Genomic DNA, 19620 nt, shown 5'->3' with positions numbered 1-19620 from the left:
GTAGAACAAAAAAGAGTTTTACTGAACATGAGCGCAGGCAGAAGGGTTTCTGGCTATCAGGAAGTGAACTTTGGGGAGATAGGAGTATGGGGGGTGGGTGGGAGGGGAGTTTCAATTAGATGTGTATGATGTGGGAATTTTGTTCTGTTCTCACCTGAAAAAGTGTCCTTAGGTTTTTCCCATCTCGCCAGGCACGGTCACCCCATGTGTTCTACAGGCCACACACACAGGAGCAGGGCTGTCTGTCACAGTACCCAGATGCTCAGCTGTGGAAGATATTCTTTCAGCGCTATCCTCCTGTTTCTTGGCAAGACTTTTAGGCAGTCTAAAGAAAACAGCCCCGGAGAAGCTTTCGGGCCTGCCTTGTGGTTAGCACTGGCCTGGCTCGTATCTGCGTCGCGCTCTGACCTTGGCGGCCTGGACCCAGCTTTTTTCGGTCTTTGTCTCAGTCTTCCATTTTAGAAGGGGGTTTGTGATTTTGGTTCACGTTAGTGAAATTCCCGTGACCATCTAGAGAAATGTCACCCTTCCTTTCTTTCTTTTTGAGGAGGAGTGTTTTTATATCGATTCAAAGAGAGGTGGGTGGGTATTGGAAAGCAGAGGCCTCATGATGGGGGAAAAGATCTTTTTGTAATGCGCCAAAAATGCTGGCAAAATGAAAAGGCTTTCACCAGCTCATTTTCAGACTTGATATTTAATAGCCTGTAAGGGAGAGCTAGGTCGTTTTGTAGCCAATTGCTGTATTAAAATTCAGATTCAGGGGCAATCTGGCAAAAGTTAGCACATTCTGTTCATAAGAGAGTGTTCAGGCCCAAAGGGTGGTCTTTTTGAAAGTACCATTTATTAGTTGGGTTCTTCGGTTTGCATCTTTATTTTTACAGTGTCGGTGCTGTCCAGCTTTTGTGCAGAAGGGATTTTATTTTCCTATTCTCTCAATTATTTTAAGATTAGTAGTTGAATGTTCTAGAATCTATACAAGGGAGTGGTCCCCTATTCTCCTCTGCCACCTTCCAATTGTGTCTGAAGGATTTCCTAACATGAGGAGAGGGAGGATTTCTGGTTCTCTCTCTCTCTCTCTCTCTCTCTCTCTCTCTCTCTCTCTCTCTCTCTCTCTCTCTCTGCTTTTATGGCTGTGTTTCTGTGATTATCAGTCGCCTCCATGTCTGATTGACAATTGTTACCTAACTTGGAAATCCTGTCCACCTCCTTCCTTTCTGTTGAATTAACACATGATAGCCAAGTAAAGGGAGGGCCAATGGTACCGTAAATGTCAGACAGGTGCTAATCACCCAGGAAGTTCACCTTGCATTCCACCCATTAAGGGTATGGTACGTAGAAATGGCTTAATGTTTCTCTGAAGGTGTCAGCAGGCATGTGTGGACCACACAGAGTGGGTTTCACTGCATGTCGTAGAGTGGAATTGTCTGCATAATTATTTTACTTGGATTGAGATTCTGCAGCCCTCTTTAGGTTCAGGAAACAAACCTCTGTTAAAACCATATGGCACTATTCTCAGAAGAGATGAAGTGATGTTCGTACCAGGCCACTTCCCCTGGACATTTTGAGTCAGGGGTTCCTGAAAGGAGTCGCCTATGTGTGGGAATGCGTGTCTACTTTCCATTCAGTGCCCTACAGACACTTAAAGCTTCGAAAGTCAGACGTTTCCTTGCCTTTTCCACAAATGCCATCGTGGTCACTGGGTTGGAATGAGGTCCCTCGGAAGAGAAGCTGGTTAAGCAGGAGTAGCATGGTGCCTCTGGGCATGAATGTTTGAATTACTGTCTGGGCCAAGAGATTTTGTTCTTAAAAGAAAAGAAAAATTACCCTTAATCCAGTGAAACACGATTCGTCAACACTAGAAACCCAGCTTGAAGGTGGTTTTTTTGTTTAAACCAGTGCTTCTCACCCTTCCTAATGCTGTGACCTTTTAATTCAGTTCCTCATGTTGTGGTGACCCAACCATAAAATGATTTTTGTTGCTACTTCATGGCTGTAATTTTGAATTGTAATGTAAATATTTTTGGAGACAGAGGTTTGCCAACATGGCCAAGACCCACAGGTTGAGAACCGCTGGTCTAAACCCTTGGTGAAGACTCAGTTGCTTTTGCTCATGTTTGCCTTTGCCTGGCACCCACAGCTATAAAATCTTTCTCTGAGTGTCCCCCACCTCCAGGGCTAGTGTGACCCGCAGACAGCCCTGGCAGAGTGGAACTTGCGGTGAGAAGGCGTGCAGCTGTGTCACGCTAGGGGATATTTGGGGATGAATGAGGTAGGTAACTCAATTTAATAATAATAAGGCACCATTTTACCGTCTGGGGCGTGTATTTAAGTACATGGCACAGTGCGAGCACTGTGATGAGTTCTTACGACTTTATCTCTTTTGGGGGGATGCTGCTCCTTCTGTTCGGTCTTTGCTGGCAGGAGGAATATGAGCAAGCTGCTGATACTTGTTTCTGTCTGATCATAAACCTGGAATCTTAGTGGAATTCATAGAGTTTCCTTCAGGCTATTGGTGAACCTGGAAAACTGGGATGTCTTCAAGAGTGGTGTCGGCTCTCACAGGCTGCCTAGTAGATCTAAAGTCCAACGTAACCCTCCCCCCTCCTCCCTCTGTCCTCCCTCCCTTCCTTCCTTCCTTCCTTTGCTCTGTATAGTCCAGGCTGGCATGGACTCACATACCCACATATAGCCCAAACTAGTCTCAAAATTTCCAGCCTCCTGTCTCAGCCTTCCAAATGATAGGATTCCAAGTGTGAGCCACCACACCTGGCTAAAACGAGCCCTTTTATTTCATATCTAAGTAGGAAGCAACCAATCCTGACTCTGTGAGTGGCTGATAAGATTTCTTTTTCCTGGATGTTTTGTGGTGATTTTTTTTTTATTAGATGGCTGCTGGCAATTAGACTCCTTCAGTCACTGACCACATTCTAAAGTCAATCTTTTATTTAGTCAACAAGCACTCAGAGCGTACCTACCATGCATAGTTTCTGAAGGGCTATAGGAATTGAGAGATAACCTAGTCATCTCTGACCTGTCACTTGACTCTGAAGGAAACTGAATTAAAAAGAAACTCATGAAATCGACTCTCAGAGAGATAAGCTGTAGATTTAATGATCTTGTGATCCCATGACAGAAAGCTACAGAAAACAAGAAAGACTAAGAACCTAGAGGCTGAAGTGGGCAGGGGATGCTCAGGAGCAGCTTCCCGTCTGCTTGGGAGCTCACCTTGATATTAAGGTATTAAGGCATTTGAGGGGAATCCCAAATATCGGTAATTAGACTTACTGGCAGAAATTTGGGGTATAGCATTGTGGGGAGATAGTTTGTGTCTTTCAGAAGACCATGACCCCCCACCCTGCCATCTTGTCCCCAGGTCTGTGGACAGAAGTTATGACGTGGAAATGGAATGTCACATGCTTTTGATTGGCTCAGGTGGTTCCTCCTGGCTCAACTGGCACTCGTTATTTTCCCCTCAATGAGTACAGGACCAACTTAACGGCCAATGCTAACTTCAAATGCTACCTTCTCGAGGACTGTGATCATCCCGCTCCAATCTCAGACACGATCGCTGGGCTGTACCAGTGCCAACATGATAATGCTCGTGCACCGTAGACATCCAACATGCGTAATCTGAACACGACAGACCGGAGCGTGGGATCTAACCCTTCTCTATACGCTGGATTTTATTTTCAGATGAGTGTTAAGGGATAGAAACACAGACCAGGCTAGGGCCTTATTTTGAATGGACAGGAAATAATTATATACAAATAGTTTTTGAAATAGATCTAAAACTTAGCAACCTCTGGAGTTTTGTTTACATATAAGAAAAAGGAAGAGATCATTAGTTTTTGAAGTTGTTCTGGAACTTAGCAGCCTCTGAAGTCTTGTTTCATATAGGAAAAAAGGAGGAGATCCAAGAATCACCGGGCCAACTTGGTGGCTCCGCCTTTCTTTCCCAAGTCCGTTTATCCATGGCCCTTTCTCTTCAGCTGGCGGCTTTGTGAATGGCGTCACTCATGTCCTCTGCTGTGAATCCCTGGCCCGTCTCCACTCACTGCAGACAGACACTTTTCCTCCTGCCCCTGGTTACTTTCTGACGGACAACAGGGGTGACCACGCAGGGAGCAGGAGGGAGGAAGAGGCAGCCTGAGCCTATTTTGTTCCCGTTTCTCCTAAGCTTATCAGAGTGGCTAACAGAAGTGTAAGAAGTGGTCAGATAAGAGGTGAGCTGAACCAGGATGACATTGATGGACATGCCAAGCTGGATGGGGAAAAGGCCACGAGGCCTCACACTGTGTAAAGACTGCAGGCAACTGAGGGAGCTGGGGACGGGAGGAGGTAGCCCTCCCCAGGGTGTTCAGTGCCAAATAGCCCAGTCCTGAAGACAGGTACACAGGTGGCATTATATGGACTGAGGCTATATTTAAGAATATGTATGTATGTATATATATATATATGCATAGAATATATATGCATACATAAGTATATACTTTTTATAACATTTTTTAAAGGCGTGAATTTGAAAGGAGAGCACCCAGAGGTGTATAGGAAGTTTGGAGGGAGTAAAGGGAAGGGGGCAGTATTGTAATTATGTTATAATCTCAAAGATTAAAACCATTTAAAAAGTGGTCTGATAAACTGTGCCGTCAAATTGCGGGAGTCTGTGGGGGGGAGATAGTATGTTTTCAGGGACGTTTGCTGTCACCTCATGATTCTTGTATGCTCCTGGATTTTTAATGCACACACTGAGCTCAACATTGTCCAGTGTGGTATTTGGGCCAGCACAATTTTGCTCGCTCTGTAGTCTATGCAAACAAGAGGTACAGAGCCATAGTCTGACTGGTGACGTGGCCCAGAAGAGACTGACCTTTAGGCTGGGTGCTTCGTCCAGTTCCTTAAAAACCACGTGACCAGGGTGAACTCTGTGCATTCTTATCATCACCTTTAGAGGCATTTATAGGAAGATGCCCAAGAAACCACTAGAGTGTGAGTTTAAAGGTCGGGAGAGACTGGCCTTCCATTTTTGGCAGTTTCACAAACTTGAAGTCTTTGGTGTCAATCAGGTGGCTTGGGAACTGGGTATGGAGTGAATGGGGTGTGAGGGAGGAAGCTTGCTTTTCATGTCCTTGCACCTGAGATAAAAGGATCTCTCAGCCAGCTCCTTTGGGCCTTTGCAGCAGGAGGAGAGGAGACTCAGAACTATTTTGGTGCCCACCTGTGTGTCTGTACACCATAGGGATCCCTGTAGGAAACATCCACCCATTCTCGACCCATTTTTCTCAGTGTTCCCACTCGTACCTTTGGCTCCACATGCGCATGACTCCCGGAAATGCACCCCAGACACACATTTCCCCTCACTTCCTGGTGTCTCCACCTGCATGAGTTCTGTGATTACTCCAAGCATATGTCTTAAGCACACGGCCTCTGGAATTCCCAGCCTCCGCTGAGGCCAGTATTCTCTGCCTGAACATGCGCTTCCGTCAGGTGCTGCAGCCATGAGCTCAGCCAACCAGCGAGCCCATGCCCTGCCCTCTCAGCTGTACATCTTCTCATTACTTCAGTGTGCTCATGTCCATGCTCCTGTCTCAGGGCCCCTCCCTTGTCTCGGGGAGTACTGCACTAGCATCATTCATGCTAAGCATTTGCCCTCTTGTCCTGTCATAGAAAAAAAAATGATTTCCTAGCCCATTTCATGCCTCTAGCTAGGCTCCCTGTGTGTCTGTCTTCTCCTGTGAATAACCTGGTCTCCCTGAGCTGTAACTAGCTTGTGGCACACCCTCGCTTTAAATACTTCAGCGGCTCTTGTTGTCTGTGGGATGAAGTTCAGACACCGTGGCATGGTGACAAGGCCCTTCAGCATCCGATCTACCCAACTGCCTTCCACCCACAGCGTTGTGGCCCAGCGCCAGCCATGCCTAATTGCCTCACTCTGTACCTTCCCTATCTCTGAGCGTTTGCACCTGCCGTTCCTTCTGGTTACAATGTCGTCTGCTTTTTTTTTTTTTTTCTGAGACAGGTGTCTTCTGCGTTTGCTTGATGGAATTCTACTTACCCTTTAAATCTACACAAGGGGTGTTTCCTCTGTCTCCTCTGGGAGGCCTTCTCGATCACTCTTGGACATTAGGCGTTTATTTTCTGGCTCTCCTCTAGTTATCTGTTTATATGTCTTTTGTTTGCTCACAATGCTTCTCTGGTATGTCCCTCGGTGTAGTGTGGTCAGGGTACATTATCTGGAAATGGTCATTGATGAGTTCGTGTTAAACTTGCCTGGTTTTGTCTATGTGGTTTTTCTCTTGTCATACATTTCATCCTAATGGTATCTCATGGTGCAGATTCCAAAATCCTCGTTTGACAGATTAGAGTGTTGAGCCATAGAGATGAGAGGGTACTGTCTGCAGCCTGACGGCAAAGGCCGAAGTAAATAGGAATAGAGTTCTAGATTTTCGTGCTCCTTGTACAGTCAAGTCCAGCTTTAGAAGCAGGACTTCCTCATTCCTCATTCTTTCCCATATCCCCTCACTCTTTAAATGACATTGTCATGTTCAGTGTGTGTGTGTGTGTGTGCGTGTGTGTGCTCATCATTTCAGGAAATTAATCCCCAGCCTCACTGATTCGTTAGACTGTAAATGAGTTTGTTATTTTGATAGTTCTGGACTGGAGAAGTTCTTGACTCGCCATTAGTGAATGATGCATGTCCTCTTTGGTTCCCTTTTCTCTTCCCATATTGTGAGCAATTGTCCATTGTAAGGCACAGTTACACACCAGGGACTAACTGGAAATTATGTGTGTGATCTTAAGGATGTTTAGTGAGATCTGTTAAGCTCTTAGGCCAGTAAATACACAGAAGAGTGTATGCACCAATCAGGAGGAGTATTCATTTCTGAGGACATTTTTGGTGTGAGGTCCAGGGAACAGCTAGGACCCAGGAAAGAAACAGTCGAAGCCTGAGTAATTCTTTAGTTGGTCAGCACACTTTTGCCTTCCCAGTGAGAGGTACCAGTTTTTGAAATAAACAAAAGGCATCTAATCAGGCTGAAGCCTTGGAACTTCACATAGAAGGAAAGGTATGTTCGGGCGGCAGAGGGTTCTTTATGTGTGTTTAAGGACATGGTAAAGTGTGTTGAGCCTTGAGAGGATGGTCTCTCTATCTGCAGTGGCGCCTCGAATGACCTGGAACTTGGCTGGTAGTATTTCTGTCCCGTTACCTTTAATTCATCCCCCATCCGTCCGTATCCATATATGGGTATGGAAGAGTAATAGGAATTTTTACTCATGCATGCGTATATCTGGAAAATGCATACATTCTGTTTCCTATGGACAAACTGTCACAAGTGATGATTCAACATGAAACCTGCAGACAGCAATCCACAGAATTAACTTGCCTTTGAAATGAAAGAGGTTTAGTTTTAAACAAATATTAACCGATCTCAACCCACTTTTCTTTAGCTTGCAAACAATGCCCTTTTCTGATATTCTGTGTCTTGAGATGGGGGTGGGGGTGGGGCAGAGCCTGCTGTGGGCTAACACCCTCGAAGACTATGCTAACGTTCCTTTTAGAAGACTCTAACTTGATCCTACTCAAAACACTTGGCACCTTTCATGACAGAGTGGAATGTAAGAACACTTTAGCAGATCCAAGTAGGAGCGGAAAACTCCAGGAGTTTGGTGCTGGAGGAGTAGACTTTTGAGTTCCTTAATCAGGGCTCACAGAAGATAAGAATGTTGGGATTAGCACAGCAGACTCTCTTCATTACGCACGGCTGGCTAGAGCAATTATCTGTCTATCACGGCTAGTCAAGTGTCCAGTAGCGCTCAGGAAGAGTGGATGGATAGGTGGATAAACGCTACTCCACTGCAAGGAGGTGCTGAGATATGCAGTAATCCTTGGAGTTTCACTTCTAGAAAAGTCTTTTATTTGGAAGTTTATAGTGTATTACCCTTGCAGCTTAGAGAGATGTGATTTACATGTTATATTGTTGACTGTTGTTCAGCTCCTTACCCATCTCAGTTTTGTGAGGGGTTCGTTTCAAAGACATCTCTTGTTTCAACAGTCTGCTTAAGACCTGTTGCATAGACATAAACCCAGGGGCCCCTAATGTAGTAACACAGTCTCTGTCCTGCATGCTTCCGATCAACATACATCTATTATGGCTGAAGGGGCTGTTTCGTCCACATCTGACTTGACAGTGGAGCTCATCCAACCTAGTTTGCCAGTCAGAGGACACGGACACAGACCCCGTGTGTCATTTTGATGTCTCACAAGCAGAGAAGTGCAGAACGGTGCACAGTTGGGGGAGCCTTAGACCAGATTAGAACTAAGCGCTTTAAATCCGCCTTAATGGCCGTGTTTACATCTCCCTCTTCTTCATTCCTTTCAAAAAGTTCATCAGGTTTTGCAAGCGTTAAGAAAATCACCTCATCTTGCCAGCTGGAACAGGTCCAGCTTAAGTAAGAAATCCACCCCCTCCCATTCTTTCCCTTCTCCTTCTGTGATCTTTGCTGCCATTCGGCTGCCCGTGTTGGCTGACTTTTTCCTCGGTTATTACTTTTTAACATTCTCGTCCCCGCTCAGAAACGGGAAAACTGAGGATGATGGTCTATGACTGTGGGTAACAATTCTGAGATGAGTGCTTCACACTTCTTAATCTCCCCCGCGCCCCCCCCCCCCACTTCCCCAGACCCACACACCAAGCCGTAACCCTGAACGAGAAACAGTATGCATGCGTACGAAGGAAGCCAAGCCTAGGATGGGTTGTGGGACAGCCTGCAGGGGGATTGTCACCGGACACGTTGAAGAACAATGCCCTCCATGTTTAGCTGGGTCACTGGCAAACAAGCAGCGATGCTTTTTGGTCAACCACGGGAACTACCTTTCCATTAAAAGTAACTTGACATTTCTCACCAGGGTTTCGGTATGTGCCAGGAACACAAAGAACTATGCTATGTGTGACTCTCTACCCCACTGAAAGAACTCCGAGGACCTGTTCCCAGTATCACACTAATGATGGAGTTAAACACAGATGGGGAGAAGAGGGGGACCTTTTATTCATTTCCCAGAAAGTTAAGGAAAGGGATGAAGATTCAGATGGCCAGGGGTGACGATGATGTTGAGGTGTCATTAGTGGGATGAGATGTGTCATGGTCATCAGAGTTAGAAGGACTGAGTGTAATATCAGCAAATTCTCATTCTTCCAGCCCTTGCTCCTTCTCTCTTTTGGTCTTTCTTTTGGTGGCACCTGGTGAATAAAAAATGACAGCTGTATCAGGCCAGGTAAAAAATAAGTCAACAGTATTTTTTCTGGGAATTAATTAATAGTGTAAAGTGAAATAAAAAGTAAAGAATTTGTTATTGGACCAGTGAGATGGCTCAGCAGGTAAAGGCGCTTGCTGCCAAGGCTGTGGCTCTGAGTTCAATCCCCAGGACCCACAGGACAGAATGAGAAAATGGACTTCTGCAAGTTGCCCTCTGACCCCCGTGTGTATACTGTGGGCTGTGGTTAAGACTGCTTGTTCCTTTCCCTGTCGCTCTCATCTCCTGATACACAGTTCCAGTATGTTTTCAGATGGTCTTTTCTGTGTGTTCTTAACAATCCTTCTTCTCAGGTCTAGAGATAGAGCTCAGTGGTCCAGTGCTGGCTTAACATGAGCAAGGGCCTGGCCTTGATCTCCAACACCAGAGAGAGACTGGGGCAGGGAGGGAGGAAGGCAGGGCGAGGAAGACAGAGGGAGGAAGGGAGGAGTGGATGGAGGGAGGGAAGGAGAGAGAGAGGGGGAGAGAGAGAGAGAGAGAGAGAGAGAGAGAGAGAGAGAGAGAGAGAGGACAAAAGTTAAATAAAACCCCATTTCTCTGTTTAACTTCTCAGGAGTTTCTTTCTGTTTAAATACATGAAATTCTTTGAGTCCGTTGTTTCAGGACAAGAGAGCATGCTTTAAGCTCCCTCAGTGGACTTTATTCCTGAGGTGTGACTGGTAGTGGACTAGCTCCAAAGCTCTACCCTGTCTCCCCCCCACCCCCCCCCCCAACCCCCGATTTTTATGCTTTTGGTTGCTGTGTTTGCCACAGGCCCAGAAGGTAAAAGTTATAAAAGAGCTCAAATTTATGCTCATGCAAATTAGTATTGCCTCAGCTCTTTCATTTGCATATTTCTCGAAAGATCTTGAACTCCTCAACTTTCAGAAGCCTACATTTAAACAGGCAGCTAACCCGGCAGGCTCACTTCTCTCTCACATTAGCTAATTGTATTTAAAAAAAATGCTTGCATATGTAATTAAGAGACAGAACTTTCTGTTGCTAATCTAGACTGGTGCCTCTTAGTAAAAGGAAGCAAATTCAACCTTTGACATTTTTTTAAAAAAAAAATGAAGTCAAGTTCCTAGAATATTTCTATGGAGTCTATGGCTTAACTCTATAATTATGTCTCTAGAGTAGATTATATTTTTCTTTTCTATAATTATATTTTACCCAAGAGCCTGGAAGAGCTTCAGTCCTTTCTTGGGTGAAGTGATTCTTCCTGTCTTTTCTCTGGATAAACTCTGAGTCCTGTGTGTCTGACTCTGTGGAGGCAAGAAGGGGGTGCTCAGAGATATGCGGTAGAGATTTTCCTAAAGAGATTGGTTTATATGTGAAGAGGGGCCCTGAGCTCATTTTTGAAATGCCATCATAGGAGAATCCTCTGGAAAGAGGTCTGTTCTCCATCTGTGGTCCTCTGTCCCCAGCTGCACGCTACCCCTAGCTCTAGGTCTGTCTCCATTCCTGAGCGATCCTGAGTCATACTGCATGGCTCTTCTTATCAGTGGTTCAGAGTGGCTAGAGGCCTTAAATATGAAAATGACTTCTAAGTGCCTTTCATTATTCTAGTCTAGAAATAGTTTTGGCCCACACCAGATAGAATATGGTTAGGGAAAAGGATGATTCAGCAGCCTTTCCCAACAGAGATGATCGACTCATCAATTTGACCGTGGGAAATGCCTCCCAGCTTTCCTCCCCCCTCCTCTCTGCCTTCCACTGGACAAAAAGAGAGATAATTACAAATTTATCTCGGTTCTTTGTTAATTCAATTGGTACCTGAATGCATTAAGTTTGTAGATGTAACACATGACAATCATTCCCAAGGGGTGACTTGAGGAACATCTAGAATAATAGGGTTTGAAATTCTATATAAATAGTTGATGTCAATTCGCAGCAGGCTAATGCTTACTGAATGCCTCTAGCACCTAAGTGTCACCGTGTGGTATGGACGTAACACCCGACTGGGGCTGTGCTCAGCTACCAAGATAGAAACCAGAGGGGTCACATGGACAGAAAACACTAGTGTGCTGTGATGGCCAAGTCCAGCCTGGGAGATTTTGCCAAGTGCGGTTGATGAGACAATGTGTGCTGAGTTGAGGGGACAGCGTGGACAAAGACATCAGACTTCTTCCAGGAGCAGTGGGTAGACCAGTGTGAGGCCCTTGCAAAAAATACACGAGCACCATATTTCCAGGGTCTTCTTTGCTGGGTTTGAGGGGGTAAGGTGGAGCTGTGTCTATTTGGATAGTTGGATGGATCTTCTCAGGTAAGTAACTTGAGATTTGGGCTTGGGGAGCAGAAACTGTGTTAGGGTTAGGGAAACCCACACTTTCATTTGTAGTAGATGAAGAAACTTAAGTCCCAGAGTCCCTTCCTGGGGGAACATGACCAGACGGTGTCTCCTGAATGTGCCAGGCCACTGCTGCTGCTCTGAGGTAGGAGCCTCAGGCCACAGCTTTTAGGGAGTGGCTTCTGTGGTGGATGGGAAGCAAGGAAGCCATGGACTCTGTCTCGGAAAGGAGGTGGTAGAGAGCTATGTCAACTGGATTTGGGGATGTGGAAGACTAGAAGATGACGGTGTTTCAGAAAGAAAGAAATCAGAGATGAAGCCACTTTGCGTGGTTTGGGATGGGAGAGGAAAGCAGCTAACTGAGCAGTACGAGGGGAAGATGTCTACCCTCCCCGCTCCAGTGAAACAGAGACAGCTAATGCAGAGGTCAGCCTCACTTCTCTCGAGGGCATTTCCATTTTCACACCCTTGTAGGAGTGCGGAAGGTCAAAGCTTTTAACCTACAACCTCAGGGGCCAGGAATTATTTGGGTCAGTCAGTCCCTAATATAGCTTTCCAAAGAGCCTGTGAAGCCCTGCCTGTGTTTGCTGGAAACCATCCGCCAAAATGCTAAGAGACATGGAGCCGAACTCTTCTCAGTAGCAGATTCCCAGATAAGTCATTTGGAACCGGAGCTCTCTGTAGGGTGAATGGCCAAAAGGTAATAATAAATATGCCAGCGAGACAGGATGGCACTAAATACATGAAGCTCTAAAAGGTACCTGCCCTTCCCTCCAAATCCCCCTCCCCCAGACACACACCTGTTGGGCCACTGTCAGGACGGAGAGGTTAGAATTAAAGGGTCTCGTTCACTTGCCCCAGAACTGCTGTGGAATAATAACTCTGCTGACACATAGCAAATTTACTCTGGGTAAAAGATGCAAGCCTTCTCTTTCCACTCAGAGGATCCCTGTCACAGTATCCCGGAGCTGTTCCATCCTGTGGCTTCAGACCTCTTCGCCTTAGAGCAGAGCTCATTCTGTAACATACTTGGTGACAGCATAATTAGCTGACATCTCCCCAGTCACTTCTCTGCTCCAGGGAAGCCCACAGGCATGGCAGAGGAGGTTTTGGGCTGCCAAACATCATTTTGTAGGTCAGGAGACCTGCCTTTAAAGGGCAGCTCTCTACACTGTATTACGTAGCTGAAGAACCAAGGCCTAGCCCAGCTATTAAGTGGTATGAAGGAGCTTGCGCCTGGGATTAGATTAGCATCACACAAATGTTTGACATCATCTGGTCTCACAAGATATGTGTTATCATGTTTCTGTCCCGTGCCTTCCAGCTAGCTGTCCCCTTCCTTCTATTTGTTATCACATTTCTGTCACGCACCTTCCAGCTAGCGATCTCCTTGCCTCTGTGCTTATCAGAATCTTTCTTGGCCTTAGAACAACAGGCATGATGGTCTCATCAGTGACTACATCCTTTTAGTCAAAACCAATCACTCCCCTGTGCTTTCCACATTGACCTCTACCATCTCTTTTCTTTTATAACGAACGAGCTTACAGACATGCATGGAAATATATCTAATATAATCGCATCTTGTATGCTTATTTTGCTGTGTTTGCTTCATCTGTTACTTAGCTGAAATATTTTCAAGTGGGTACCAGATATCATGCCATTCGACCCTTGAGTGTATGTCAGCTCTCCTGAGAACACAGACAGGGATCACAAAGAATGACTTCTTTAATGTTTTCAGTGGCCCCCATTCTCGTGTTCTCAGTCAATCCCCAAGCCCAATACCTAACTATTACCCTCTCCTCAGCTGCTCTGTCACACGTGGAGCCTTGCCTTTCTCACTGTTCCCCCAGCTCCTTGAAGGCCAAGATACTACCTCATGTCCTTGGCTGTCTCCTCCTCCTTACACTTACATATCACATGTGGTAGGTATGCAGTGCACTCTGCCTAGACTAGATGAACCTCATATGGACATAGATAGTGATTGGTAATGCGACTGTTTCCTTGTCCCACGTTAGGTGGACCAGACATCCTACTGCACTCTACTGCACATTCATCATGAAAAATCCTAGTGTGTCTGGCCTCCTGGAGGAGGAGCCTTCTAACTGGCCAGTGCCAACTCTTGTGGCTGGGCAGTTCCACACAGTGGGAGGTTCTGGCTGGGGGACATTGTTCTCTGAAGCTGTTAGCATCGCTCAGTGTCTTAGTTATAAAGCAAGAGCGAAGCCGTCATGCGGTAGCGATGAGTTCATTTTCACTGTCCGACGACCACACTCACCATGCCCATGTCGGATGCCTCATCTTTGAAAGCAGAAGTTGCAGTGGCCGATTGCTGATTTCATGTGTGTAGGCATCCGCGGGGCTATTGGCTCCGCTGTGGCCCAGGGGCTTAGCAGTTCCTCATGTGTCCTTGCTGTCAGCATGTGTGAATGCTGTGACCTTTTGCTCATGATTTCTTCTTGTGCCCCTGAATTTATTGCAACAAAAGTCATATTCACCCACGCACACTGGAACTTTTTGAAAGAGATCTTTTCTGAAAACTACTCCTTTTTTCTTTTCTACTTAAAATTCATTTTTTTTTTTTTTTTTTTTTTTTTTTTTGGTCACGATTTCCCCTGAACAAATTCTGTCTCACTGTTATATCCTAAAGTAAGCTGGCCGGCAATGGGAGAGAAAAGAACATTAGACCAGTGACCAGGAAATCTAACCATTAGTCCCACCACTAACCACTAGCCACGCCCTCTCATGGGGACTCAGGGTCCTCATGCATAAAAGAAGTACACTGCTTTGAAATCCAGAGTCCAGTTTACATCTGTTACCCGTTTTTATCTCTCTCTGTTTTTAAATGGTTTTTAACAATGATTAAGGATTATGGTGGGAGAAATGGGAATTTTTCAAAGAGCAAGTGAGCTTTAGCCTAAATGAATGTCCATTAGTCCAGTTCTCCAGGAAGCACCAGTCAGTGCTGTTTCTAAAGAAAGGCTTTACCTACAGGCTTCACTGTGCTGCAAAAACCAAGAGGCATCTTTAAGGGATAGCGTTGTGATATGATACTCGGTACCAGTAAATTTTCTTCTAATCAAGGCATTTCTCAAATTCACAGACTCATTCCTTTCATAAATATTCATTGAGCACCTACTGTATAGCGGGCCCTTAGTAGATTGTGAGGATCCGGCTGTACACAAAAGGCAGGGCACTCATTCTCATGGAATTTGGAGTCCTTGAGGAGAGACAAACAAATATACAAGATAATTACAGATCGTGACAACTGCCACAAAGGAAATAAAGAAAGACTGTGCTCCAGAGGATGGGAACATATTTTGGTTATGGGAAGCAGGCCAGGCCTCTTAAAGGAGGTGGTGTTCACGCTAGTGCCAAGCAATAAGAAGGAGTGAGCCATACAGAAAAACCCAGAAGATTTTTATCTCAGGAATATAGGAGAGTCCTGGTGGGGAAACTTCAAAGCAGACAGTGCTGGACACTCAGAGAGTTAGGTAGACTGTGAGGCTAGGGTTGTGTCGGGAGAAATGCAGAGAACTGAGTGGCTAGATGGAGTATCAAGACAGAAATGCCAGGCCTTGGTGGTGGACCAAATGTGGGAAGTGAGGACTTAACTGAGTTCTTGACTGTGAGCAACTGAGTGGCCAGTGATGTCCACTGGCACTGGGGACTATATTAGAGAGATAGGATGTTTTGGAAAGAGACTCCAGAATTCTGCTTCGAGTGCACTGCATTGAAGATACCTGGGGTACATCCCAGGGGATCCATCAAGGAGCCAATGGGAAATAGAAGCCCGGGACTCAGGACAGAAGACAGGCCTCCATCTAGAAATGGAGGAGTCACTGGGGTGAATGGCTGGCATTTGTGCTGGATCTCATACTATCTTGGGCAGTGGTTTTTTTCAGCCCTTCCTACATACTAGATCACATGGAGCTTTAAAAAAAGAGAACTTTCCTCCATAACCTACCCTAAGAATTTAATTTAACCCATCCACTCTGGGACCTGGATGCCCATGTCTTTCAGAGCTTGAGGGAGGCTTTTCCTATTCAGCTGGTCTGGAAGGATGACTGCCTTCGGGAGAAGGTTAAGCTAGATGAGAGGTTCCAGGACCACACTTTCATATAGCGCTCCCCCACTCCCATATATGTGTGTGGTTTGAATGAGCTGTGCAGATCTGTTTTCATGTGTGTGTACAGGTAGGTGTTGTGTGTGTGTGTGTGTGTGTGTGTGTGTGTGTATGTGCATGTGGAGGTCTGAGGTTGATGTCGGAGTTTTTCTTCAGTTGCTATTCACCTTATTCACTGAAGCAGGATCTCTCACTTGAACCCAGAGCTCACTGGTGGGGGGCAGTCTTGCTAGCCAGTTTGCTTCAGAGATCCCATCTGTGTCTTCTGAGTGCTGGAATTATGTGGGTCCCCCTTGCCCACTTACTGGGTTCTGGGGATCTAAACTCTGGTCCTAATGCTTGCATGGCAGGCAGGTGCTTTATCTGCTGAGCCGCCTCCCTACTTCCTGGAGTCTTTCCCCTGGAGCAGTGACCTAAAAGTTGCCCACTCTTTGCATCGGCCTCCTACTCGGAGCAGCTCCTCTTTGGGGATGAGTAAGGTTCAATCCTCCAGACAACGCGACCAATTACTCTGTCCTCGTCTGAGTCTGTGACCCCTTTGTCTCCTGTGTTCTTAGTGTCTGAAAGGATTGCCTGGGTGCTGATGATTCCAGCACATCTTTCAGCCTGTCATTTGAGTACACCCTGATGTGGTTTAGCGGCAGCCGCCATTTGTCATGGTTGAAAGACGACGAACCTGTTTGGCTTTTGTTTGGCATTGTGCTGTAAGAATCTTGTTTGGGTTGTGGTGGCTGATATGAGAGGGTAGAGAAACCCAGGGGAAAACGCATACGCTTTTATAGATTGCATCTTCCAATGGACGCTCTGTAGATTATTCTAGGTTGTCTGTAGATGTGTGGTAGCTGTCTTTGAGGATAACTCTAAAAAGTCATTGAGCCTTTAAAAATTTTGCCTGCTCTTTAAATTTTTCACATCGAAGGGCTAGTCCAAGTCCTTCCCTCTTGCCTGCGTTCTCCTAGTAAGAACAACATTAGGCTAAGAGTAAATAAAAATGTGCCCACTCATCTGCACACACTGAACTCACATCCCAGTGCGCAAGTGTCCATGAAAGATCATACAGCCTTCTCTCTAGCCTCAGAAAATTTGCCATTCCAAAAGTGGCTCATTTAGAAAATAACTTACAGGACAATTCCATATGTATTTATAGCTGTGTCAAAATTATAGAGGGGGGCTAGAGGAGAGAGGAAGAGAGATTCTATGCATCTGACTGTGACCAGTATTTGTATAATAATTCCCTGATTGTGAAATTAGCCAGACCCAGGGGGCTGCGCAGATAGAAGAGTTCAGTATGTTAAACTGTAGCCATTTATTTATGGTAATGGATGAGCTATTATTTTTGTAATTGAACTTCGGCTACTCTTTCTACTTAGGTTGAAAACTAGTCTCGATACCTCGTGGGCTGACTTCTTCAGTGTTGTAGGCACTTTGAGTCACCAATGACAGCTCAGAGAGGAAGGCAGAGAGGCAACTTTGATGGTACCTCATGATGAATAGGAAGCTCACTTCACACAGGTTAGGGCTGTAGCCAAGCTAGCCAATAGTGGAGGGCCACAGCCTTGTTACGCTGCCTGAGCAGGCCAAGGTCACTTCATCTATGAACAATTTATTAGTTGGGGTCTAGGAGCTATTTCGGGTCACCTCTGAAAAACCCTAAAGTTTCTAAAATCTATTTGCAGTCTGTATAAAATGGGGCAAACAACAATTAACAACGGATTTCCTTGGTTTTTTTCCTGATCATGTTTTCAGCTAGGTCTAGGCCTTCTGTTACAGCCAATGCCCAAAACACACACTGGCAGGAAATAGGGTGGTGGGTGCATTTCAGTTAATGGGCTCAGTTGGAACATGTTTGGCTGTGGAGACAGCTACGCTCATATTACCAAGCCTTGGCTTCCTGTCTGTTTTCTTTGGGCTGGGTAGGCAATGAAAAGGGAGACAGGAAAATACATTTTGGGGCAAATAAAATAAGGAATTTGTCTTATGAAGACAGCTTATAGTTGGGGAATTCTAATGTTCAACTTAACCCTCTCCTGGCACACTTATTCCCCTTGTCCTGTATGAGGGGAAGGTAAGATGTCTCACCACTAAGAGGAGTGATGGACGTCCATTCCCGAGGTTGTTAATAATCCGCAGTCAGTGTTTTCTCTTTGATGAGTAATAACACATATTCCCTTAGTTTTGCTTCTGAATGCATTTTTCATCTAGTCATTTTCCCATGATGCCCCTCACCCAGGGGCATGAGCATGCGTGCTGAGGTGCTGAGCGGCAGACAGGGGCCGCCAGAGCAGCTCTGCTCTCAAGTTAGGTGCAGACGCACACTCTGGACAAGACCACAGCCCTTCTAAGGGACACACTTGTGAATTTTGAAGATGCTTCAGCACTTTGATCTAATTTAATTTGCACAGTTCTTTAATACCCATTTTTCTTTGTTTTACAACTTTAATAAACTGGAAGAAAGAAAAGGTCTCTCTCTCTCTCTCTCTCTCTCTCTCTCTCTCTCTCTCTCTCTCTCTCTCCTCCCCCCTCCCTTTCCCTTCATGTCTCTCTCTCTCTTACTCACTCACTCAAATAATGGGTAGTCCCATTCACCTATTTAGCTTACCAGTATTTTCCACTTTCTTGAACAAAACTACAGTAGTAGATTTAAAATAAAGCATATTCTCTGTGACCGAACAGGGTTCATTATGTGCCTTTGGGCTTCGGCATATCTCAAAATATGCAGATCCCTTTAACAATTTGATTTACTTTGCTTATGCTCCTTCTCTGCCTCCCTCTCCTCCTCCCCTCCCTCCCCTCCATCTTCTCTCTTCTCTTCCTTTCCTCTTCCTTTGTTTCCTTTCTATTTTCCATTTTGAGTTTTAATTTTTCTGCAAGGGATAGGTAGGTAGTTGTAACATAAAGAAGAAAAGGTCACTAAAGTCACTGTGGCAGCTGATCTTCAAAAAATGTGTTTGCCCCGGTTTGGTGCCAGCTAGCAGACTCCTTGAGTTTTCAGATGGGGAACCCCCATCATGAAACAAGAAAGGTGCCCTAGAGGACACTCACGTTTCTCATCCTTTCATTGACAGGGCTAGAGGAGGCACCCAGAGAGTTCCTCTTGAGCTCTTGACTCCATGTCTCCCTTGGGACCCTCTGTTCTCCCTGTGTAGGTAGAATTAGGAAGGCTTGCCACCCTACAATGCTCAAAGAGCAGTTTGCCTAGACACATCATAATAAATATCAATATTGATAATTCCTTGGCTTAAACCACCCAGTATGTATGTTCACATATCTATTTAGCATGGTCAATTGTTCAGCTAATTAATATGCTTTTATTTTATGATTTGCTGTTTCCAGGGCACAGACAGAAGCTTGATGACTCTAAACCTAGTTTGTTCTCTGACCGCCTCAGTGATTTAGGGCGCATCCCTCATCCCAGTATGAGAGTAGGTGTCCCGCCTCAGAACCCACGGCCCTCCCTGAACTCTGCACCAAGTCCTTTTAATCCACAAGGACAGAGTCAGATTACAGGTAAGACAGACACATAGGTCTCACTTGGAGTCTGGCAGGCTGGGGGTGAGGGGTTAACAGATAAGATGGGTTCCTTTCATGACTTCTGGAGCTGTGGATTGGCTTGTTGTGAAGGAATTGAGATGCGAAGATACCGATTTCTTCCTTTATTAAGATCATTTTTGACATTCAGTCACTTCGGGATGAAAATCGGGAGATGTGGTTTCTGCTAATGCTGTGCTTTACAGAGATGCTATGTATATTCTGGTGGGCTGGGAAGATCTGTGATCCGGGAGCACGTATGCCATAAATTCTATATTGTATCCAGGTGGTGCAGGGGACATCACACCCTCGCTATGAGAAGGTTAGTGTTACTGACCCTGGTTTGAGCTTAAATTTCTTACATGGATAACTGCTTCGTTTAGTTTGATT

At 45.5% G+C, this 19620-nt stretch overlaps 1 protein-coding gene across 7 annotated transcripts in view; it reads left to right on the top strand.

Annotated features, from left to right (window-relative positions):
* The window catches only part of Runx2 (RUNX family transcription factor 2), a 325752-nt gene that overhangs the window by 141852 nt on the left and 164280 nt on the right, over positions 1 to 19620 (top strand). For 4 of the 7 annotated variants that reach the window (XM_037200128.1, XM_028890679.2, XM_028890678.2 and 1 more), the window contains exon 6: positions 19036 to 19209. The exons of the other annotated variants lie outside the window; for them this stretch is intronic. In XM_037200128.1, coding sequence (XP_037056023.1) covers positions 19036 to 19209 — 174 coding nt within the window. The remainder of the gene's footprint in view (positions 1 to 19035; positions 19210 to 19620) is intronic. 7 annotated transcript variants of the gene reach the window in all.

This window comes from Peromyscus leucopus, chromosome 16_21 (assembly GCF_004664715.2).
Source record: "Peromyscus leucopus breed LL Stock chromosome 16_21, UCI_PerLeu_2.1, whole genome shotgun sequence".
Classification (NCBI taxonomy): Eukaryota; Metazoa; Chordata; class Mammalia; order Rodentia; family Cricetidae; genus Peromyscus; species Peromyscus leucopus.
The sequence above is the reverse complement of the archived record's forward strand: the minus strand, read 5'-3'. Positions and strand labels throughout refer to the sequence as shown.